At 45.4% G+C, this 24,621-nt stretch overlaps 1 protein-coding gene across 13 annotated transcripts in view; it reads right to left on the bottom strand.

Annotated features, from left to right (window-relative positions):
* Window positions 1-5,832: 5,832 nt before the first annotated feature.
* Window positions 5,833-24,621, bottom strand: part of 4933427D14Rikl (RIKEN cDNA 4933427D14 gene like) — a 48,827-nt gene continuing 30,038 nt past the window's right edge. For 4 of the 13 annotated variants that reach the window (XM_063269343.1, XM_063269344.1, XM_063269342.1 and 1 more), the window contains 7 exons: window positions 21,832-21,910; window positions 20,683-20,778; window positions 18,835-19,020; window positions 17,672-17,753; window positions 11,471-11,591; window positions 10,861-11,085; window positions 7,877-8,421 (listed from right to left, as the gene is read on the bottom strand). In XM_063269343.1, coding sequence (XP_063125413.1) covers window positions 8,250-8,421; window positions 10,861-11,085; window positions 11,471-11,591; window positions 17,672-17,753; window positions 18,835-19,020; window positions 20,683-20,778; window positions 21,832-21,910 — 961 coding nt within the window. In that variant the 3' untranslated portion in view covers window positions 7,877-8,249. Of the gene's footprint in view, window positions 5,958-5,997; window positions 7,542-7,876; window positions 8,422-10,860; window positions 11,086-11,470; window positions 11,592-17,671; window positions 17,754-18,834; window positions 19,021-20,682; window positions 20,779-21,831; window positions 21,911-24,621 lie in introns of those variants that run through there. The other 9 variants (NM_001427204.1, XM_063269345.1, XR_010055205.1 and 6 more) reach the window with 8 other exon arrangements.

A 24,621-nucleotide genomic window follows, 5' to 3' on the forward strand; every position in this document is an offset into this window, starting at 1 on the left:
GACGTGGCCATTCAGCCTTCAGTATCCGCCCCTCTTCAACGACTTTCCACAGTTCCCATTGTTCTCAACCCGTTTTCCCATTCACTGTAACAGCCTGCAGACTCTTTCCGCGTTTACTGTGAGGCTGGAGTGTGAGCCGGGTTTGGTTTCACAGGGACTGATTAACGCAGATGGAGCACTTGGCAAGGGCCTGGGGCTCCCATAGACTCCCCCATTTAGACACAGACTAAAGATTAGAGAGCTGGAGGGCAATCTAGGGCAAACCATGCTTTCAAGGGAAGGGAGGGACTAGGGGCGGAGGAAGCTGCCTACTGGCTCAAGGGCATCTTCTAGAAGTTGGATGAAATTCCTTGCCAGAAGGGAAAAAATGAATAAGGCTGAGACCATCGCTGCACCTAATAATACCCAGACAGCATCCTCAGGCCATGCAGCTCTCCTGGTGTGAAGGGGTCTCGCTCCGGAAGCCCTCCAGCACCCATGCTGTCTGAACAATGTTCTGTGTCCATATCCGTGTCGACCTTCCTGCGAGCCCCGACGTCAAATGCTGCCTTCTCCAGGAAGACTACTCCAACCGCTGTCCTCACTCCGTAGAAATGCATCCCTCCTTTTCTCCCCTTTGCCTCAGCTCTGTTTTCATTCTGCCTGCTTTTGTGTTTCTATATACACAGTGAACTTTAACATCAGTGAAAGTGGCAGTTTGTTACTACCTCATCTGAAAACAATGGTGTGTTTGTTTTGCTTCTATGTTGGGAACTGAACCTCGGGTCCTTGGTGTGCCAAGTGCCGGTTTTACAACCTCTACCAGGAAGCTAGTGTGCTTCTTTAATGTTAACTGGCTGTTTTTGCTTGGCCAACATCAATTCCTTCTATCTCAGAGAACAGGGTTTCCGTTTCCCCCCAGGTGCAATCCATATTTAGTTGTTGTTTGTTTGTTTGTTTGTTTGTTTGTTTGTTTGTTTTTACACTGGTGTTTTGACCACATGTATGTCTGTGTTGGGGGTTCATATCCCCTGGAATAGGAGTTACAGACAGTTGTGAGCTGCCATGTGGTTGCTGGGATTTGAACCCAGGACCTCTGGAAGAGCAGTCAGTGTCCTTAACCACTGAGCCATCTCTCCAGCATCATTTTTAATCTTTTTTTTTTTTTTTCTGAGACAGGGTTTGGGTTTCTTTGGGTAGCCCTGGCTGTCCTGGAACACTCTCTGTAGCTCAGGCTGGCCTCAAACTCACAGAGATCCACCTATCTCTGCCTTCCTTGTGCTTGGATTAAAGGTATACACCACCACTGCCTGGCACAATCCATACTATTGAGATGACGGTAAGCCATTCTCTGACAGGTGTCTCTGACCTGACCAATCAGAGCAGAGGGATTACATGCAAATATGTCTTGTTACTGGAAGTGGCCAATGCCAGTGAGGTAGCCCAGGAGCCATCTTGGAAAGAGGAAGGCCTTCTGCTGTCATGGTAAATAGGCTGTTTGTGCCCACGTGGCCCCATGTGGGCGCATGAACTTCTGATCTCCTGCCTCCAGCTCCCCTGTGCTGAGGATTGAAGCATGCTAAACGAGTTTGTTGCCCACTGACTCTTAGCTGTCAACTCCAAGTGTAGTCTTCATTTCTAGTGGGATTGAGTAGTTGCTGTGGTCCTCCTGTGTGGCTGCCATGGTTGGTTCTGAGCATGGTCAAGAGCGAGTGGAGGCCATCTATCCCCTCTTGTTGATGCAGCCTGCCAGAGTCCATGTTCTGGTCCAGCTCCTGGCACCGTTTTTCTTCCAGTCCATTCTAATCTGCCTCCACTGCCCCTACCTCCTTTTAGCTGGATCCTGCTGGAAGCTGGCCTCCATAAGAGACGTGACAATCAAGTCTCTCCATCACCCGGGGCCTAGGTGCTATAACTCTACCACTTCCTTCACACTGGCACTGATGTGGAGATTACGGATCATTATTGATCCATTCTACAGATGAAACTGAAGCCAAGAGAGCTGAAGATTTCCCAACCAGAGTAGTCAGTACCAAGTCTGGCTGGAAATTCTTTGTCCCCCAAAACCTCCCATACTGAAGTGCCCTTCCTGAACTCTGGTATCCAGGCAACAGAACGACACTGGATCTGGAGGTGAAGGAGGAAGACTGGTAGTTCTGGATCTGTCCCTCTGTCTAGATGGCCCTAATCAAGTTCCTCTACCATAACCTTTAATTTCTCCTCCTGTAAAATGGGACTGATACTGCATTTACTGCTTAAAGCTGTGATCCAGTTTAGAAAGTTCTGGTGCCTGTGAGGCCTTAGTCAAGGCTGTGGGTCTGAGACAGGACAGCAGGACAGCTACACAGACCCCAGATGTGCTGCCCAGGGCAGTAGAAGGCAAAGTTGGACAATCACTGTCAGGTGTCCAGATGGAAGGACATGGCAAGGATCCACACAGGACAGTGAGCAGGAAAAACAATGTGAGAGGCCAGGACAACATTCCAGAGCCCAGCTTCTCAGGCATGCCAAGGCTCCCTCCTAACAGGTTCTGTCAAAAATCTACATAATAATTATCAAAAACTTAGGGCCAGAGGCTGATCCCCGTTTTCATGGAGATATCCATTATGTACCACCTGAACTACTGCTTGTACATAAAGGGGCTGTTTTACAGGAGAGAGAGCAGCATCTATTTAAAGGTGTTTAAGAATTTTAAAGCAATGGGGTTTTAAGACAAGGAGGTGGGTGGTTAATCCAGGTATACACACAGGTTCTCTTGCTTTCAGGATAACTCCATTAGGTATCTGAGATGACTGAAACCCTTTGATCTCAGAGTATCTTGAAGCTGGAGCTCTCCTGAGATATCTTGAGGGTCCTACAGAATTCTGCAAACATTCTGATAGTTGGCCCAGTCTCCATAGTCCCCAGTCTCTGCTTTCTGTGTGTGCCCAAGTAAGCAGTGTTTGCTTGGCTTTTCTAGGTCAAATACAGCTTAGACTCGGTGAACCTGAGGTTGAAGTTTGATGGATGGCAGAGCCCAAAGAGCCAGGACTTAAGTACTCCTGCCCACAGAACACAAGATTCCTGAGCTAGAAGCTCCTTAGAATTCTTCTATGCCCATGGACTCTCTCGCACTGAAAGGCAGACTAAAGATACTGAAGGCCCCACCCCAGCTGGGGCAGGAACATACAGGGGGCTTAGCAGTACAGGCTCAGTGACCTACACGAGTGGAAGAGTCATAGGAGACCTCACCAAGACAAAGGAAGTTGGAGGAGAGGATTCGTGGGGGTGGGCTGGATGCTTGGGAAAGAAACAGTTCTGGGCTGGGGAAGGAGGCAGGACTAGGGCAGAGATAGGGGAGGGCATCTGGCAAGTGTAGGTAAGAGACCCAAAGAGAAGAGCAGGAGGGGCAGGGTAGAAGGCAAAGGGCCCACAGGCCAGGCGAGCAGGAATGTTGTTCGAGAGGACTGTCAGGGCATAAAAGGTGGAGGTGTGCAGCCAGCCTCTCAGCCCTGCCCCCAGAACAGCCATGGGGCCTTACAGCTGTGCTGCAAAGGTGCTTCAGAAACCACAGGGTAGGCCTTTGAAGGGTCTCCACAGATGACTTTAAGGTATTGGAAAGGGAAAGGAAGAGACCAAAGCTGTAAGACCCAGGGCCAGGGGAATGAATGATTCTATGGGGAGAGGCTGGATCTTCAAGGCCTGGGCACAGGTGCCCTGGGAGGGAGCTGCAGTAAGGTCAGGAGCCACTGAAAAGAGGGCTTTTCTTGGTTGGGGATACATGAGACCCTGATTGGGAGGGGGAGCTGGAGGGGAGTCAGCCAGAGAGACCGAGCATGTTCAGCATTCTAAGAAGGGCAGTGGAAAGGGCACAATTAATAGGGTATGACAAGGTCTAGCTGGACTGAAGATACACATGGGGCCCTAGGTGGACTGGTGTGAGCACAATGGTGCCTATGGTATAGGAACAGAGGCCCGGCAGGCTAGAGAGGGGACTCGGCACCGAGTTCCCATGAAAGGAGAAGTCTCACAGGAGTTAGCAAGGGAGGGGCCCTTACTAAGAACCCAGAGTAAACACACAGCAGGGTTAACAGGAGTCCATGTAACCCAGCCCCCCACTCTTGGCTACTGAAGTACACGCCCATGTTGAAACTGACCAGAAACAGCTCTAGCCCCAACTGAGACCCCACAGGAAGTCAGTACTGATGAGGACACACAGCTAGATTACTGCCTTCCTCTGTTTTGTATGGGCCCAAAGAAGTAGAGGCTTGCTTAGAGGTAACCCCCAGAAGCAGGGTCTCTGACTCCCAGAAGACCATCAGAAAACAAGTATTCATAACAGTAGCAAAATCACAGTTATGAAGTAGCAAGGAAAAGCTTCCTGATGTGGTTCTGCTTCACTGTTTTCCACCTGTCAGCCTGTGGCCACTGTGTCCCCTCCTAGCCTTGATTTTTTTTTAAGATTATATATATGTGTGTGTATATATATATATATATATATATACATATATATATATATACATATATATATACACACACATACATGTACACTGAGCTGTCCTCAGACACACCAGAAGAGGGCATCAGATCCCATTACAGATGGCTGTGAACCACCATGTGGTCACTGGGAATTGAACTCAGGACCTCTGGAAGAGCAGTCGGTGCTCTCAACCACTGAGCCATCCCTCCAGCCCAGCATTGCTTCTTTCTACTCTCCTGAAGTTCCCCAGTTTAGGGAGACAGGGACTTGGACTTAGTGGGAAGAAGGTAAGACCTTTCATCACCCACCCTGGTGCAAGAATGGCGATCACACTAAGGAGAATGCCCCACCCTGCCCCCATTCACTCTTCTGTCAGTTCTCTAGCCCTGGGCCTGCCCCACATCCCATCAACAGGAGGAACCTGACTGAGGCTCAGGAGCAGTTGGGACAGACATCTCCCTAGCCACCGTTCCCCAGTCTAAGCCGAGGGAGACAAGTTTTCTACAATGAGTTGGAAGCCAATGGCAGTGGACCTCAGGGGCCAATGTGCACACTCCTTAGATGGCCATCTGCCAGGGTCACACAAGGTCACCATGTATCTGTGGACTGTACTGAATGTGATCCAACCCCTATACATTAATTCAAATATACCTGCAGAGCAACAAAGTGCTAGGCAGAATCCCTGCCCTCAAATCTAACATAGCCAAGGAGTAAACAGGAAGAGACAGTCTGGCTGGGCAGTGAAAGTCAGCCTATGATGAAAGGGAGCACTAAAGAGCACTCAGGCACCTCAACTAACTGGAGGGAGCTCATGCCACACAAACACACTCAAGTAAAACAGGCTGTGAACCAGTCAGGCGAAAGCTGAAGGGAGTTAGAGAATGACTCACAGTGCTTAGCCTTAGTTCACGCAGCTAACATTCTAGTGGTCTGGCTGCAAGACTGTATGCAGGAACATTTACAGAGTCAGAAGATTTAATTCTCATTTCCAAATTCTAAATTCTTGCGGCTCATTTCCGTCTCACTGTGGCTCCAAGTCTGGGCTATGAAGCAGACCCTGGACACGAGGGAGAGATGAGGCTCACCCGCCTGAGCTAGAGGGGGTCACCTGGTAGAGGAGGCCGGTGCAGACTGGCAAGGACAGGCTGCAGCAGGAAGCACTCTGCAAAGGCACTGCTCCAGAAGCAGTGTCTGGGACACTAAGTGGGGACAAGGAGAGGCAGGAGCACATGGGAAAGTGACTCCATGAGCATGGCATATCTCATGAACACAGGCTAGTTTGCCCAAATTCCCCCTTCCTGCTCTCATCTATCAATGGGGGTGTGATGGTATCTGTCTCACACAGAGTGCGCCTGCATTAAGCTATGCAGAGAACTTTTAGTACAACACTCTAGTATGTGCTCAATAAATGTTAGGTTTATTAGCATTTATTTTTCTCCGAGGTGGTAAATAGTCTACTATGTTCATATCAAATACAAAAGTATTCCCAGTGGTTCCTGTAAATCCCATTTCACATTGCCTGTGGGAAAAGGAGATGTAAATTACTTCAAATAGACATGTTCACAATTTAAAATACTGAGTTTATTTTTTTAAATCAGCACAGTAAAAACGGCCATAACAAATGACTACCTACCAACGACAAGTGCTTCTATTGGTTCACATGTACACATTTAAGTCTCCAGATTGAAGACCTATGGATCCCTTGATGTCCTTTCTGAAGTTATATAATATTAAAACAGAAGATATTAAACAAAAATCAATTTTTGTGGCCAAAAAGCTTATATCATCACTTGAACTTCTGGTACCTTAGAAATAATCCCAGGAGGCCATGTCGAAGCATCTGTGGTAGCCAGAGTCACATTAGTTCTTGGGTATCACCTTTGCTTCTTACACTCCTTTCACCAAGCCTCACATAAATAACTGAGGCAAGCTCTGATCCAGGCAAACTTTTTCAGGCAGTTGCCTTATTTTATTATTATGCACATCCCTTTTCTTTTTCTCAATTCAGAGTTCCTAAAAACACTGGCACCAGGACCTAAGAGTCTTCAAAAGGCCACATGGGCATCTTTTTTTTTTTTTTTTCTTTTCTTTTTTTCGGAGCTGGGGACCGAACCCAGGGCCTTGCGCTTGCTAGCTCTACCACTGAGCTAAATCCCCAACCCCCACATGGGCATCTTTGGTTCTCCGAAGAGTCCAGAAGTCTTCAAGTCATCTACTTGTCTCCCTCCTCCAGATGGGATGCTCTGTGGTGCAGAGAAGCCTCTGCCCTCTGGGACAGTGAGCTGGCATGGGGAAGGTCTGCCCTCTCCTGTCTTCAAACTTCTGCATTCAGAGAAATGCTTCTTATACTAGCATGTGTCAAAACAGCAATAAATGACTCTGAGAAACTGAGAATGTAAAACTCCCTAGGAAGTGAGGCACCGAGAAAGGTGTGCTTGAGCCTGTGTGTTCTGTGTGCCCGTGTGCTGGGCTCCCCACTTCCACTGCTGCTGAGCAGAGGCTGGGTGGCACCACCACTCTGCATTCCACGTAGCTTGTCACCTAGTGGAGACACCACCAGTGACAATGTGAGGAGCACACTTACTAACAGGAGCCAGGTGCTGGGACCAGATAGTAACTGCACTTGGGTTAGCACTGATCCCTCTGCCCCCATGGGTTTAACAGAGGCTAGAACCCTGGTGTGAAGTCTGTCCATTACCTTTCAAAACATTTTCATCTCCAACTGAGTCAGAGGAATGAACACAGCATTTCAGTAGGAAAATTATACATTTTGAAAATGTTGTACCATTCTGTCTCATGCTCCTCAGGCACTAATAAATGCAGCCCACCTTTCTATAGCTCCCAGAAGCACTACTAAGACAAGGAGAGGGTGACCTCCGTGGTATTCCCCTCAGTGGGCAGCCAAGGACCAAGATTCCCCCATGGGCTGACAGCGGGTGGTGCTGTTCCTCTGGCAGTGATCTGAGGGCCCTGCCTGGACAGCTCTCACGCAGCGGCCTCTAAGAACTCTGAAGTGAACACAGCTTCTGCATAGTCTTCACACACATCCTGCAGTTCTGCAGCCACGGCCCCCAGCGCTTCATCTACCAGCTCATCTGAAAAGCTGGAAGACAAAGGACACAGCTGAAGGCGTGGGCAGCCAAACACAGAGCTGTTCAGTATTCATGAAAACCTAGGCAATCAGCTCAGAAATTGTGTGGAGACCCAGAAGTCCATAGGAGCAAAGATACTTCTGGAGAAGAAAAAGTGAGGGGCATGGCTCTCCCAGATATTAAGACCCCCAAGCCCTGCAAGAGCATCAAAACAGACAAAATGGCCACCACCCTTGAGATGGCTGATATTAGAGCTGACTAGAAATGAATGGCCAGGCCAGAGCCCAGCCCCAGCTCAGAGACATGCTTTCTCTACGGGAAAGAGCAAGGACCTCCATAGCCCAGATGCCTCTACATAAACATGTGTGTCTACACAGCACACAGCCTCTTTTATTTGAACTGTTAGAGAGTATGTTGAAGACCTGGACACCCTCAAGAACTTCAGTGTGTCCTAGAAAAGACACCATGTAGACAACTGTCGTAACAGTACCATAAACCATTATCTAAGCTTACGTACAGACTTTTTTCAAACCTTGCCAGCCATCCAAATAAGGCCCTTAAAACGTTTTAGAATCCAGGATCCAATCCAGGCTATTTAGCTGTCATGTCTCTTTAGACCTCTTTCCTTTAAAATATGTTCCTCACTTTCTCTTTCATGACTGTAACATTTTTTGGAGAGTGAAGCATTTTCCTCCCATTGTCCTCAGGTCCTGGGTTGTTTAGTATTCTCTTATAATCATGTCAGCTGCATAGTTCTGGAACAGATGCAGGAGGGGAGATCTGTGTCCCCTCAGTGCTTGTCCCTTTAATGTTGACTGCTGATTTTGGCCATTCAGATGTGGCGATGCCTGCCAGGCTTCTTCCTTATAAATCACTGTTTTCTGTCTGTAACTAATACATAAATCATATGGAGATATTTTCAGACTCATTTGGGGTTTGTAGAGCTTCTTCTGTCTTTGTGGCCTTGGTTACTATGGAGATGATAGCCATTGTCTCTCTGGACATTGTTTCAGATTCATTTTCTTACAAGATTTCCTCTCCCAAGCAGAACTTCACATATATTAGACCACACTGCTCGGGCTTCCATGTTCCCAGTCACCCCATCTTTACTTCTCATCTTTAATTTTGCCCTTCTGCAACACACACACACACACACACACACACACACACACACACACACACACTGTTCCATATTCCAAACTTCCAGGTTTCCCTTTTGTTGTATCTAATTTTCTATCAAGTCTATCTGATACAGTCCTCATTTCAGAAAGTATGGTAGTTTTTTTTGTTTTTTTGTTTGTTTGTTTGTTTGTTTGTTTGTTTGTGCCATGGATGTATGTTTGGATTTTGACTAGTGCCCAGTCCTCTGGCACAATTCTAAGTTGAGTCTTTTATTTCTACACACAAGGCGGCTGTTTGAGTCTGTGAACAGTTTCACTCTTGGAGCTGCTGTGATGTGCTGTTAGTGTTGTTTCTCGTTTCTCTGTTGCCTGGCTATTTTTGCTATAAAATAGACACCATTCATGAACATTACAGAACTAAAGTAAGTCTCCTATGATGATATGATTTTCCTCCAGAGGAAATATGTTTGTTACGTATGGGGCCTGGGAAACAACAGAGTCTAGAGTCACCTCAGCAACTGAGAAGATGTGGCAATCCCTATGAAGACCCATTTATACACAGATCACCTGACCTCCCAGGGAATGCAACCTTTCAAACTTTCAACTCGAAGTGAAACAAGGCCTGGGATGTAGTTTAGCAGTAGAGGGCTGGCCCAGAGTGTACAAGGGCCTGGGTTCAATAACAGCACCATAACCACCAAAGTGAAGAAACTTCAGCAAGGCACTACTAGCCTTAGCTATTAACTGTTGGTTCCAGTCTCCGTCTTCTGGCCTCAGGAGGCTGTGGCAGTGCTCTCCTCCAGAGTAAACCATTCAGCACCACACTGTGGGCTGTGCTCTCTTCCCCAGGGTCCTGACCTACTTGTTCTTCATTACCTACTTAGTATCGTGATGCCTTCAAGTGTATGCATTTTATTTTTAATTCAGCCTTTCTATTAACAGTTACTCTCAGGGGAGAGGTGGTCCAAATCACCACGTGTGTCATTTCTGGAAGCAGAAGTGACGATGTCGTCCTTGTGTTTGCCTCACTCTCTATATTCCCACCACTGCTTCTCCACCCAGCTGTGAGGGACACGCAAGGGCACTTCTCATTCATTCCGCACAGCAAGTGGCAAGACAGGTTTCCTTTCTTCACTCTGCCTCAAAGCAACATCCCTCCTGAAGCCCTCTGTCCTCCCCTTCCAGTCTGGACGGCTGCTACCTTTGCTCACTGGCAATGTCTCTGGAAGTGGTTTTGCCATTTTTCTGGACATCCCACATTGGAATCTGGGTCCCCTGAAGTCCTGGGTTATCTTTCTCAGTGCCCATCTTGCCTGGGGCAGCCCATGGTCCCAATAACTTAAGAGGAAACCATGCAGGATAGCAAAAGCTCAGAGATACCAAATGAGAGGCGTGTTTAAAACTTAAGAAAATATGTAAGAGGTCTACTGCTTTGCTCAGTGATGAAAGCCACCTCGCACTTTGTACTAAAGTGGTACTCAGAGGGACCTAAAGGTGCAGGCTGTAAGAGCAGTGCAGTCAGAAGCTAGCTGCTTGCCAAGGCCAGTGTGCCTCAGTTGTGACTTCATATGGCTGTTTTCTGACCAGCAAGACTGTGCTGTCTAAGATTCTGTGCGATCTAGGGATTGAGCAACTCTCACCATCAGCATCCAAAAAATCAGCCCCAACTGGAATATCTGTGTTCATTCACTGAAACCCTAACTCCCAATGCGATGGACTGAGCCTAGAAGGAAATGAAGTTCAAATGAGGTCACAAGGGTGGAATCTCCATGATGGGAATGGTGCCCCAAGAGGAAGAGATAGAAGACCTCTGTCACTAGAGGACAGAGTAGGAAGACAGCTGTCGGCCATCCAGGAAGAGGACACTCACCAGACACTTCGATCTTAGATAACTCCCAGCCTCCAGACTGTGAAAAGATATTCTTGTTGTTTTTAGTCCCTCAGTCTACAGTGTTTTATGGCACCCTGAGCTCAGCCTGACAGTCTGCCTGAGACAAGGAGACTGAAGGTCACTCCATTTCTCCAGGTGGCAAAGATCATGATATTTTTATAGCCTCCTGCGTCTGAAGAGCAGTTCACCATGAGCGGCCACTGGAGCCTCAGACCCTAAAGCAAAGAATAAGACCTCGGCTGATCCTTTCTCCAGCTCCTCTTCAAGTCTAAAACTTGGTCCTTGGCCTGTAAACAGAGACACAGAAATTTTACTGACCTTTCAGCTATTAGCCATGGGTTGAAGGAGCCTATAGCCTCATGAGAAATGATCCGTAGGAACTGCTCATATCGGCTACAGTAATCACCGATGCTGTGCCGCATCCCTGGTGGAACTGAGAGGGGAGTTTGGCCTTCTTTCTGATGCAGATCTTCTCTGAAGAAGGGAAGGGGGGCCTCCATTTTCTCTGATTCCTCCTCTGTCCCCATACTTTCATCCAGTGAGCTGAGAATACAGAAGGAAGAAGGCATTCAAATGTAAGCAAATGGTTTATCTAAACAAAACTCCGCATCCTACCATCATGCCCACTCCTCTCTGTACCACAATAATCTTCACACTGCAAGGATTCTTTCTCCATAGATGAAATAAAACTCACACTAAGTAGCAGCACAACTTGTATATGCCAGCTAAAGGCTGCCAAGTGCTGGAGGCTTCCTTACAATGCAAGTGTTTGATGCCCCCCATGGAACCACTGTTTTACTGACCCATCACAGAGTTTACAAGGCCTTGCTCAAAACAACTTTTGTCACATCAGAAATAAAGGACTGCAGACTTTAACTACACCCAATGCCACCAACTAGCAAAACTATGCAGTATCCCTGCCACTCACTTGGCACTGCAGGGCCTTTCTAACAAGATGTTCACCTCAGGGCACTTTCGAGTTGCTGTCTTGGTGATCTTGATTGGATGGGAAGCCAAAGGTCTTTCACTTACTGCTGGGGTGTTCTGGTCTAGAAAGGACAGGCATAAAATGACTATTGTCAAGAAAAACTGTGTCCTCCTTATGAGTGTGGTAGTAGTCAGTGAGCTGTGAGGAAGTCACAAGCATCTTCCTTACACATTACGACACAAGAAGTGGTGCAGAGGGACTTCAAACAGACGGAAAAAAAAAAAAAAAGCCCACAGAGTCAAGTCTTCAGGAAAGAGAACTGCTCCCCAGTTTTACATGAGACTCCTTACCCAGTCCGCGCAAAGTCCTATGCGACACCATTTTACTGGTACCCACCTGCCAGTCAAGAAGTCTGAAGTCACGAAGTTTGTTTTTGAACCTTTAAATGCTTTGATTACTGAAGAAGGATAAAGTCACTCAGACTTGAACACTTTATTAGCTGATCTAACTTGTCGCTGGACATTGCTGCAAAAACTCTGCATGAGAGTCAAAACACTAATTTATTAACTACAACTTGCAGGCCTGCAAGCTCTCCTGTGTTGTGGGTGATTTCCAGTTTTAAATGTGTTTCAAGGGCTGGAGAGATGGCTCAGCGGTTAAGAGCACTGAGTGCTCTTCCAGAGGTCCTGAGTTCAATTCCCAGCAACCATATGGTGGCTCACAACCATCTGTAATGGGATGCTCTCTCCTGAAGTGTATGAAGACCAACTACAGTGTACTCACATATAAATAAAATAAATAAATCTTTAAAAAAATGTGTTTCAAGTGGAAGAACAGAACCTGTCACTCAAGTGAAGATGCCCTAGTACCACACTGTTTCTGAGGCACACGCACGCATGCTTAGGTTCACACACTTTCAGGAAAAGCACTGCCGCGGGCAGCCTTTGGAACAACACCACCAATACTGAGTACAACCACTTTCCAGTTATTCACAGAAGTGAGAGGGATGGATTAGACACCACAGAACCCCAAGACCAGTGTAAATTTGGTTCTGTAGTGCACCCGAGGCGGCAAGCATGGTGCCCAGATTCCTGCTTTGGTCTTATGATGCTGGAATTACAAGTATCCAATACTCACTTCAGTTTTAGTATTCTAAAGAGTTCCTCTGTAAAATAATAGTAGTAGTAATAATAGTAGTAGTAGTAGTAATAATAATAATAATAATAATAATAATAATAATAATTATGTGTGTCTCTGTGTGGGTATGTGCACTAGAGTGTAGTTCCTGTAAATGCTAGAAGAGGACGCTGGTTGCCCTGAAACTGCACTTATCGGCAGTTGAGAGCTGCCTGATATAAATGCTGGGAATCAAACTCCAGTCCTTTGCAAGAATAGTATGGTCTCTTAGCTGCTAAGCAATCTCTCCAGACAGTAAAGAGGTCCTCTTAAATGTTAATGTAGCCTCTACATAGAGACCTATATAGCAACTAATAATTCAAGGTTGTCATCTTGAAAGGAAAAGACACTAAGTCCCTTTAAGTATGCAACCATAGCCAAACCATCAGTAAAATAGGCCCCTTTCCCCTGACTCCAGTTCAAAAAGAAATGCTAAAACACCCACTGTCTGACTATGCAATCATTAGAAGGCTCCTTGCACAGTGGGCCTGTTGCCAGCATGACTGACTGACAAACTCTATGGGTCTCAGTGAACCTGGGGCTTAGCTGGGAAAGTTAAGGCATCTTGACAGACAGCTGTAGCCTGCTAGAACTAGCTGTAGGTGTTCACAGGCAGGAACTGGTCAAAGAAAGAGAGCTCTATAATAAAAGCTGAGTATTGCTAATGGCTCGGGACCAGAAGTGTCTCAGGTACGGTAGTTGTTTAGATTCTAGGATCTGTGTAGAAGCTCCACTGGGCACCTCAAGTTGTAAAGTTCAGTACTTTAAGGCTCTGGAAGCACACTGGATCTCAGCATTTCTATGGCTGCTTAGCCTGCATAAGAAAAAGTACTGCATGGGTAGGATCACATGAGCCAGGCCCAGAACAGCAATTCAATTACTGGCCTATGCGTTAAAAGCCAGGGTTTGTCACTGTAACAACTAAATGCATGAAAACTGCAGAAAACACAAAGAGTACATGAGAGTCTGTAAAAGTATCTCTTATTTGCCTAATGTAATTGTCATCTCAGGGGCTTACTGTTTCAAGTGGAAGCTTCCACAGTCCTTACAGTCTAATTTAGGCCTCGAATGTTTCCAGCCTCTGACACTTACTGCTGAATAGTTAGTTCTCTCTGAGCTCCGGCTGGCTGGTTCAACTCAGCTGTTCCGGTTCAAACTCCTCTCCACACTGACTGATTCAATCTGGCTTCTCTCTCTCTTGGCCTCTCTTGAATAGCTCTGCTTGGCCTCAAGCTGTCAATCTATTCTAACTTTCTTGCTCCTTCTCATTCTTTGTCTCTTTCTGTGTCTAGCTTGTTCTCTTTCTGCAACCTGTCTCTGCACAATTGTCCTGGTAAAAATGCCTTCTTTTTCTCTGCACTGCCCCTCAACTAGCTTCCCTTTCCCCCCTCTTCTCGTGAGAGTTGGGCACATCCTATTTTGTCAAACCGTTCTCTGATTCGTCACTTTGTCTGCCACTCAATCAGACATCACTTTCAAACATGGGCACTTCCGTCTACAAACTAACTTTACCTTCATTGTTTGGGATTAAAGGTGTGTACTAAGGGCATGTCTGTATTCCAGCCAGAGGGATTGGAGTAGGTGCTAAGGGTTGAGCCACACCACAACTAGAAACAGGGTTTTTCCCAGTAAATAACATAATCTCAGGGTTCACAGTGTTATCGAATATCCACAAGTGTTGTTAGATGGTCCATATTTCTGTCAAAATTTAACATGGAGAATCCTTTTTCTAAAGCAATGACCCAAATTTGTATCTTGAAATCATTCCATATGATAGAAGCGGGCATCAAGCACCCACCCTAGGGCTTCCTTCACATCTGCAGGTAAGTGTAATACACAGTGGATTTACGTCCCAGTGAGGGCAATGCTCACTTACATCTACTCCTTCATGAATAAGACAAACATGAATCAAACAGATTTTTGATGCTTCCCTACGAGCAACTAGCCTCCTAGCAACTGCAGCCACAGTGTAAATGTCTAAGTTCTGAAAAGTAAAAGTGAAAAGCAAGTCTCTTTTACCAAATGGAACAAGAACGAGTGAATATCCAGCACCCTCTGCCTCAAACCACAGTTATCTAAGACGGACTGTAAGGCTAAACATTAAAGCTAAAAAAATCAAACCAACCAACCAACCAACCATAAAGCTCCTGGAAGAAAACAGCGTTCTTTTACCTCAGTGGCCGGCAAAGCTTCCCTGGGCCACAAAATAAATAAATAAAATAAATAAATAAATAAATAAATAAATAAATAAATAAATAAATAAATAAAATATCATATACAAAGATGCTTGAGGTCTTATCAGAATTGAAACTTTAAGGTCACTGAGGGGTGGTTGCCAGCAAATGGTGGTGTGGGGGTAGTGGGTGGTGGTGGAGGAAGTAAACCTGACACATATAAAGGTTGTGTTGGGGGGAGGGGTGTATGAAAAGAAACGTTCTGGAACTGATAAAGTAGCAACCACATGAATATGGCAGTTAAAGTGAGTGCTGTGAAGACAGCTCAGAGGTGCATCATGGACTGAGAACATGCAAGGCTCTGAGCCTCAGCACTGCAACACACAATCCAGAAACAGAGCAAACCGACCCAAAACATGTATTTGACAAGAATTTATGCCTAAAACACAATAATAATCTTTAATAATAATAATTAAAAATAAAAGGGCAGTCCAATTAAAAAGCAGAAAACTATTTTGGATATATCATTAAGAATTACACATCATTAATTATTAATCACTTGAAAAGGTTTGAAGCACTACTCATTAAGAAAGAGAAGTTGAAGGCCTGAAGAGATGGCTCAGTGGTTAAGAGCATAACGCACTCTTGCAGAGAACACAAGTTCAGTTACCAACACATCTGGTAGTTTCCAACCATTTGAAGATCTAGCAGTAGGGGAAAATCAATACCTTTGTATGCCCCAACCTCCCACCCCAGTAGGCACATACACATAATTAAAAATAACAATAAAGCTTAAAAATATTGGAAGAAAACAAAACTGATATAGCACGAGGAACCACTACCCCTGCCAGACTCATTACAAGAACACGTGCAAGACTTACGCTGCCGGGGCAAGTGCACCTACGAGCGGAGGGCTGACGTGGCTCAGCCGCTAGGCAACAGTCAGGAGGGTTCTCAGGAAGCTTGGCACACCGAGCACAAGACCTGGCAAGTCTGCTTCTTAGATAGTTAACCAAGAGAAACAGAAACTGACGGGCCACAGAGAGACTACAAATTGATCTGTTTACAACAGATTTATTTGACACAGGATCTGTGTGTAAGCAAAGCTAGCTTGGAATTCATAAGTTACCCAGGATAGAACTCTTGATCCTCCTGCCTCAGCTTCAGATCACCAGGCTGGCTTTTAGATTCATAATTAAGTTTAAAAAGAACTTTGTAGGTCTATTTTTATTCTATATAAGTGTCTGCCTGCGTGTATTTATGTATATGGTGTGCCTGTTGCCACAGTGATAAGAAGAGGGATCTAGATCACCAGGAGATGGAGTTACAGCTCACTGTCACTCATGTGGGTGTTGGGAACTCCAAGATCCTCTGCAAGAGCAACAGACGCTCTTAACCACTGACCTATCTCTCCAACACCTTAGATTTATTCTTAATAGTCCTAAACTAGAAAAACAAATACAGATTCACTGGCAAACATACAAATCAGATGTGGTACAAACACTCCAAGGAGTACTACTCAGGACGAAAGAGGGAGGGGAATAGAGAGTGACAGAGAGATGGCTGACGAGTAGGGTGAAGGGAGCCTGAGATGTTTACAGTCTGGAACTGGAAACTGTGTTAACTTCCATTGCAGGAGGGCCTTTAAGCTCTTGAGATGGGCGGGGAGTATTCTGTGTATGTGACTGTACTATCTTTACAACAGGCAAACGAAACAAAGGATGGCCTGACTACAGGGGGAACACACTGAGTAACAAGGCCATGTTTGGGAAATGGAGTAGCCTCAGGAACTGGAAGAACTAGAAGGAACAGATCCTTATCAGACGCCTCCAGAAGGAACCCCACCAGTACCTCAACTTCTTTTTGAGACTCGTTTTTAGCCTTATGACCTCTCAAACTATAGGAGAATAAATCTGTGATCTAATTCAGTAATTTGTGGGTGAGAAGTGTTCTAAGGTTCCATTTGCTACAGTAGCAACATGAAATCAGTAACAACAGGCTATCAAATGCTATGTTGACTGAAAGAGTTAGATAAGCACACATCTACCCAGCAATAGATTGCACTTACTCAAACCCCTGAATTACTCAACATGGTTGAAAAGCAGTGTTACCTAAAGTTAGGGCACCAACTGGGAAGAACATAGGGGAAATTTCCGTAGCAACGCTGTGTGCTACATCTAGACAGGAGTTTGGGTAAGAAACGGATCCATTTGTCAAAACTCCTCAAATGACACAGTTAATCTGCATTATATGTAATTTTTTCTAGTTAATAAATTTGAGAGAGACAGACAGACAGACAGACAGAGACAGAGACAGACAGATAGACAGAGACAGACAGACAGGAGAGAGAGAGGGAGAGAGGGGGGGGGGGGAGAAGGAATATAGGCACTGACAAGTCATGGAACATGCATGGAAGTCAGAAAACCCGTAGACATTCATGAGGATCTTCTCCTTCGTTTGAGACAGGGTCTCTCTGGCTGCATATGCCAGGCTAACTGGCTCAGGAGCTTCTGTCAGCTCTGTTACAGCCTCTCACTTTGCCATCTCACTATTCCTTATATGTAAATTTTACCTCAGAAAAACAAAACAAACTATAAATAAATATGAAACTCAAGCTGATGCTGCAAATTTGGAGTAAAATGTACTATTATCTGGCAATTTACTTTGAATGAATAGACTAGATCATTTGAAATACAAACTGAGATGAACTGAGGACAGAGGGGTAAACTGTAATGTGGGAACCTCGGGACTACAAGGTGGGATTTTGGTCAGTGGACATTTTTTCTCACTCTTTCACTATGCTGGAAATTTTCAGAGTAGAATACTGAAGGTGGGTTAGGGAAGCACCTACCATTTCTTTCTTCGTGCGTCCATAAGTGAGGGTCAGCGTATACAATTTTATTATATCTTTGGCGAACTGTCTCCTGGTATTTCTTTAAAAAAGAAAGTTTAATTTATGAGAAAAAGTAAGTTCCATTATAAACCAGAAGTAGTAAGTGTGGAAACAGTTCAACAGACAGACACTGATGACAACAGGCGTCTGCTGGGCCAGAAAATGAACAGCTCCTGAGGGAAGCCCGAAACGTGTGACAAGCACGGCTGTGTCCTCAGGCGGTGTGCCCCTGGAGCCTGCCTGATGACAGACACATCGTGTCCCCGTCCATCTATGGACCTCCTGCACTTTAATCTTCATCAATCTGCCTGTCTTCCAACAGACATCTGTCGTCTATTCCTACTGCTTAGGGCAGCTCAGATCCAGCCAGTTACCCCGCGAGAGGGAAAGTGGTTAAAAGAATAGGACAAACAGCATGTCTTTAAATTTTCAAAATCAACCAAAAATCATTTTCTTTATAATTTCCTATTTAGCAATGAGAAAGAAATGAGTTAATCACGATACAACTAAAGCAAAACTGCTGAGTATGGTGTCAGACCTGGACCAGTCATCCGCGCTCTCTCAGGTTTTTATGACCTTGACCACGCCATTTGATCACTGCTTTTGATTTCCTGCTCTTGAACAATCCAGTAGGATGGCTCATGTCTAAAGTTTATAAGTTTATATAAGAAAAAGGAGTCATTCTAAAAGTAGTAGGCTGGAAATTAAAGAAGTTGAGGTCATCTGTGATCCGACAGGACCACTGCAGCAAGGTAGAAGAGGCAGCTGACTGGTATCTATAAGGGATTGACGCAGAAGTCAATGATCCAAACTGTGGGACCAAGTCTGGGCCTCTGTGTTGTTGGAATGACAAGTCACTGTTGACAGTGTGGTAACAGGATGGCTTTATATATTGTGATAACACTTGCTGGGCTGTGCTAATACTTCGTATCTTCTCCTATTCTCAAATACCCTACATATTAAGGCAAGCAACTGAACCAAGCTTGACCTTACACTCAGTTGGCAACAGAGCTCTGATTTAAAAGTGGGACGCTGTGGCTCTGGCACACTGAGGATCAGCAGTGTGATCAGGGCAGAGGTGGACCCCCACCGGCAAACAGAGCAGCACCCCCAGGCCTTACTTCCATTTCTTCCATCCGGAGCATCATGGTCTCTAGATCTGGGCTGTCCTTGCTGTCCCCCAATCTGGTTGAAGTTTCTGACCCCAAGATCTTGTCATGAGTCACAGCCCTGAGCTCATGAGCACTATCTTCCAAACAGTCATCCAGCTGACAAATGTTCCTGGATTCAAAATGGACATCTGAAGCCTACAAAAGAAAGGCAGAAATGGTGGGAAAGTGGAAAATTAAGGATTGTTGTTGTCATTAGAACCCCCAAAGCACAGTGATCAGCTGGCAGACCTCTCAGTCAGCAGGTAACAAAAGCACTAGCCAACACAACTCGTATTAGTCACTTAAATGATTGGGCAAACCATGCAGTCCACTGCTGCCAATGTAAGCAGCCATTTCATTCGTGCTGGTGGTTGGCAGAGCAGTCTTCTGCCATGTTTAGGGAATGTTCCTTAAAGCATCATGGCACTACCAAGTTCTTCTCTTTGCTGGAGGATCTTGGTATAATCCACGAGAGCTTTACTATTCTCTGTGTCCTTTAAATCCACAAAGTACCTTCTTTACAGTTTGCAAAGCATCTCTCCCTGCTTACTTGCTTTTCTCTTTCTCCCTCCACTTTTCTCTACATAGCCCTTGCCATCTCAGAACTCACTATGTAGACCAAGATGGCTACAAACGCATAGAGATCCACCTGCCTCTGCCTCCCAAGCACTGGGATTGAAGGCGTCTGTTACCACACCTGGCTATTTATCTCAGTCCTAATATAGGTCGGTATCTGATTTGTTTTGGGTTTTTTGTTTTGTTTTGTTTTGTTTTGTTTTGTTTTGCAAAGAATGTCTTCTGGGTAAAGAATGAAACATTTCTGAGATTAAGGCCTGGTTTTGCCCTTCAACTTTAAACAAATTTTCTGGGCTTGTTGTCTCCTCCTCTTCTTCCTTTTCCTCCTCCTCCTCTTCCTCCTCCTGTACTTCCTTCTCTTCCTCTTCTTCCTCTTCCTTTTCCTCCTCCTCCTCCTTCAACACAAGAGGTTGGGACTCCAACACAAAGCAGCAGCACAAAAGAACGACAACAATGGAGCTACAGCTAAGACCCTGTTTAGTGGATCAGTTAGATACGTTCTTGATACGTTCTTGACGGTCTTGCTCCCAAGACCACTGGGCTAATAAAACTTTACTCCTGCTGCCTTCTAACTCCTTTATTCTCTGCCTGTTTCTTGCTTTGAGCAATTATAACGGCAAGCACCTCTTTTCCACCTTTAGAAGACTAAAGGAATGAGGCCTGCACCTCTACTCCAAAGGCCCTAAGGTCAGGTAGGTAGGGACAGTCCCTAAACAGTGAAAGCAAATCTCACTGAAGAGTGAGATGTTAGCCTGGGCAGCAACGAAAGAGGTTTTCCTTTCCTGTCTGCTGGCCAGATACAGTCATGTACTGGGTACTCAAAGCTTGCTTGCCTAACAAAAACATCAGGCCTTACACAGAGAGAGAATCAGGCCAGTAATGAGGCAAAGGAGGCTGGATGAGAGGAAAGGAGGGCAGATTCTCCTGCTGCAGGCATCAACAGTCCAGACCACAGTTTATCTACACTCTGTCCAGTGGCGGGGGGAGGGAGGCAGGAGGGGAGGGGGACATAAATGTACACCAACAGAAACCTGTGGCTCTAGAGACATCTGTGAGCTGATTGCATGGCTGATGCAGACCCAGAACTAAATGTACACTCTAAGAATTAACATGCTGCATAAGAAAAATAATTTCATTCTCCTTGAGTAGGATAATACAGTGTTTGCAAAGTAATCTGCATATCATTTTCCTCTGGCTGGAGACATTATCATGTGCTAAGAGCAGAATACCAACCACACACACCTGCACTGCAGGCTGGGCGGCTGTGGGTGCCGCTGCTCTGCTCCGTGATGGGAGATCCTTCAAATGACCATTCACTTCCACCGAAGAATTAACTCTCTAGTAAAGTGGACAAACGCACTCATAGATTACAAAAATTCACAATTCATTAATGAATTTTTTTTTCCCGGAGCTGGGGCCGAACCCAGGGCCTTGCGCTTGCTAGGCAAGCGCTCTACAACTGAGCTAAATCCCCAACCCCAAAAATTCACAATTCATATTAGAACAAATGAGCCGTGCTGCAGAATAACCTGTGTGGAACTATCAATCAGCTCTAGCTGCACGGTGCACTTTGCAACAATGTAAGCACTCAGTCCTCATGTACACACATGCCATGTGCTGTTCTTACTGCTCAGGAGACTTTTTAATCTCTCGACTTTATAAACACTGCTAGAGTAGTTACATGCTGTTATTGTGAGAGTCATCAACTTGCCTGTTGCAGATTCTACTCACTAGTCAGATGAGACTACACAACCACATCTCTAGGAACCTCTAAGGTTAGGGATCCTAAGCTATCCATAGACTCTGATAAGCTAACACTTCTCAGACTCAGAACGCCAGTCAGTCAGTTAAGGTCATGATACTCTTATGTGGCTTCATCTATAAACATGCAAACACGATGGCTCTATTTCCAGGGGACCCATCAAGTCTCACTATTGAATCCTACTGTTTAAGGAGCATGACATAAAATCCTAGTGTGCTTTGAGAAAGTCTTAGTTTATGCAGAAGTGCCCCAAATTGTAAAATAGCCAATCATTCTAAGCCATCAAGGTCACAGAGACCAGCATCCAGGGGATCACTAAGTGATTGCCATTGTTATCAATAGATCAATTTACAAAGAATGGAAACTGCACTCTAATATCCTTCCCCAACCTGTGCCTCCTCGCCCTCCACCCACGCAGAGGGTATGTGGAGAGTGGACGCTGTGTGATGGTCTGGAGGTGGAGAGGGCCGAGCAGTGAGACCAGGCTCTGTCTACAGGCTCATCTGTCTGTCCTTCAGCCTCCCACACCAGAAAGACACTTGGCCCTCTACAAAAGGGTCAGTGTGATCTAGGCAACAACTCTGCATTTCAGAACTGCCAAAGGCAAGCAAAGGAGATGAATCAATTACCTGGGCCTTGATCAAGAGGGGCTTCAACCGCTCCAGAACTGCCTCCTCCACCTTGTCAGCTAACTGGGTGGCAGAGACACTGTTTAGAAGTAAAATTGAAAATTCAAGTCTACAGCCAGTGTTCTACTCTGCATACTCACATGACCCCTCTAGGTAAGGGCAAACAGGGCAACAGACCCACAGTGCCCCCCCCACCTGCCATGGCCACACGCACCTCCTGGGGTCTTGTGAAAGGTAGACTGGGATTCAGTTGCTCTAAGTGAGACCAAAATCCCCATTCCCTCTCTCCCCAACCCTCTCCATGCTTACTGATCAGTGAGTAGCTCTAGCTACTTCTCTACCACTAGACCCGCCTGCCGCCATGCTGTCTGAGGACCCATCATGATGATAATACACTAAGCCTTTAAAACTGTAAGCAAGCCTCCAATTAAATGCTTTCTTTTATAAGAGTTGCATTGGCCATGGTGTCTCATCACAGCAATAGAACACTGACAAAGACAGAAACTAAAACATACAAGAACCATACAATCTGGCAAATTTACTCTGGGCACTTACTATAAAGACAAAAGACACATCACACAATACATGGGTGTTTATACAATCCTTACTCACAATAATGTCAAGCTAAAGACAACCACATAGTCCTCATTTGTTTACTAAGACGAGTGGTTAAACCATGAGATCCACCTCACAGCAGATGAATGGACAAATAATATGTGTAGTGACCAGAATGACTCTCTGTAGAGCTCTATTAGGAAAAAGGCCAATTCTAGGGCAGCTGAGATGGCTCAGCAGCTAAAGGCATTTGTTGCCAAGCCTGATGACCAAAGTCTAATCTCCATAGTTGAAAAGAGACTGGCTCCTGCAAGCTGGCCTCTGGATTAGCTGCCACACTTACCGAGTCAAAAGGTAGCTGGGGCAGCAGAGAAGTGTGTATGGCTACAAAAGGGCAACATGAGAGATGGTGGTGGTGATGGGTGGTGTTCCAGACTATTGCTAGCATTCCTTCTAGGCTCCGCCCAACAGTTACCTAGCAACAGGGGACTGTTTGGCCTCTCTTTGCCCTCTCTGACACTTTTCTCTTTCTGACCCTTTTCTCCCTCTCCCTACCCCTGCTCCATGTAGTCCCTCTTCTTTCTCTGTCTTCTCTTTGCCTCTCCTCCCTTGTCAACCCCCCCTCCCATTTCCCAAATTAACTTCATTCTATACTAGACCCATCGTCCATACCTTGCAGTGGGAGGAGGGATGCGTCAGCATGGGCCTGCTGAGGCACCCCCTCCCTCTGCACCATCCCTGGTTTTACAGAACAAATTTCACCGTCAGCTAGTCCATGTACCCTCACTGTGTCACTTTCTACACTCTGGCTATAGTCAACCGTTTGTTAAGACATTATACTAGGTAGCTGAGAAATGAGTACCCAATTTTTTTCTGTACTATTACAACTCTGTGTGAATGTATAATTAAATACTAATAAACAGTTTAATTTTAAAAAATTTTTTCACTAAAAATAATTTCTAAACTAGAATTCTATAATAAGACTAACAATGGGTATACAAAATTAGCAAATATAAGCACAGAACAAACATTTTTAGATTTGAAATCTCTGGAAAAAAGATTCCTGTCCCTCCCATTCATCATCATCATCATCATCATCATCATCATCATCATCATCATCATCATCATCATTTTATTATATTATTTTCTGACATGGTCAAGCTACTGTAAAATGAGCTGGCCTCATGGCAATCTTCCTGCCTCAGTCTTTAAGTGCTGGCATGACAGGTATATACCATCACGGCTGGTAGAACGGTTCCTGCAAGGGGTGAAGATCCATTCTGCCTTCAGGGAGATGGCTGTGGTGGTCTGAATGAAGATAGTTTAGGTAGAACTGTTGTTTGGGAAGGATTGGGGGTGTGGCCTTGTCAGAGGAGGTGTGTCTCTGGGGGACACTGGGCTGTAAGGACTCAAAGACATTCCCATTGTGTCCCCTCCCTCACTCTGCCTCCTACTTGTGGAACAAAATAGGAGCTCTTAGCCATTTCTTCATGGTGCTGTCATGTCTAGTTTTCTGGCACTGCAAGCTTTCTTTCATAAGCTGCCTTGGTCATGGTGTTATATTACTAGGAATAGTAATAGGAAATAACTGAGACTGAGATAGCCTGAGAACACACTCGCAGGGCATCCACAGAGTGCGCTTCAGTAAGTGTGTCCCTTTAACACTCCGAGAAATGGGAAACCTGCCTGCCATAAGGGAGATAGGAACTCGAGATGTGCACACTGATACCAGAGTCTACAAGTCATCTGGGCCACGTGATAAGAAATGTGCCTATCATATATATCTACATGCATTGCCCACAAGATGAGATGGAGAGTCACCAAAAAACAGGCTTTACACTTCAGTAATCGACATCTTCATCACTACATTCAAAACCCTATAGATAAAACAACAACCTAACACTAGATAACACTAACAACCAAATTGCCCCCACCTCATACACACATATACACAAACCCTACAGTCAGTCAGTGTGGATGAGAACTGTGAAATAAAGATATAAAATTGCAATTTTAAAAAAGAAGCTAAGTTAGACCATGCTTCATCAAAACAAGAAAACAAACAGAAAAAGGACACGGCAGCAAAGAAATCCATTGAGCAAAGCTAGCCTGGATGCTTGTCTTGTCTTCCCTGATGCTAAGGAGGTGGCCTGGCCATCTGGGACCTACCCCAACAGGCTGCCCAGTTGGAGCTGAGAAAGCAGAGCAGGGCCAGGCAGCCCCCCTCCTGATAAG

The sequence above is a fragment of the Rattus norvegicus genome, chromosome 10 (genome assembly GCF_036323735.1).
Source record: "Rattus norvegicus strain BN/NHsdMcwi chromosome 10, GRCr8, whole genome shotgun sequence".
NCBI lineage: Eukaryota > Metazoa > Chordata > Mammalia > Rodentia > Muridae > Rattus > Rattus norvegicus.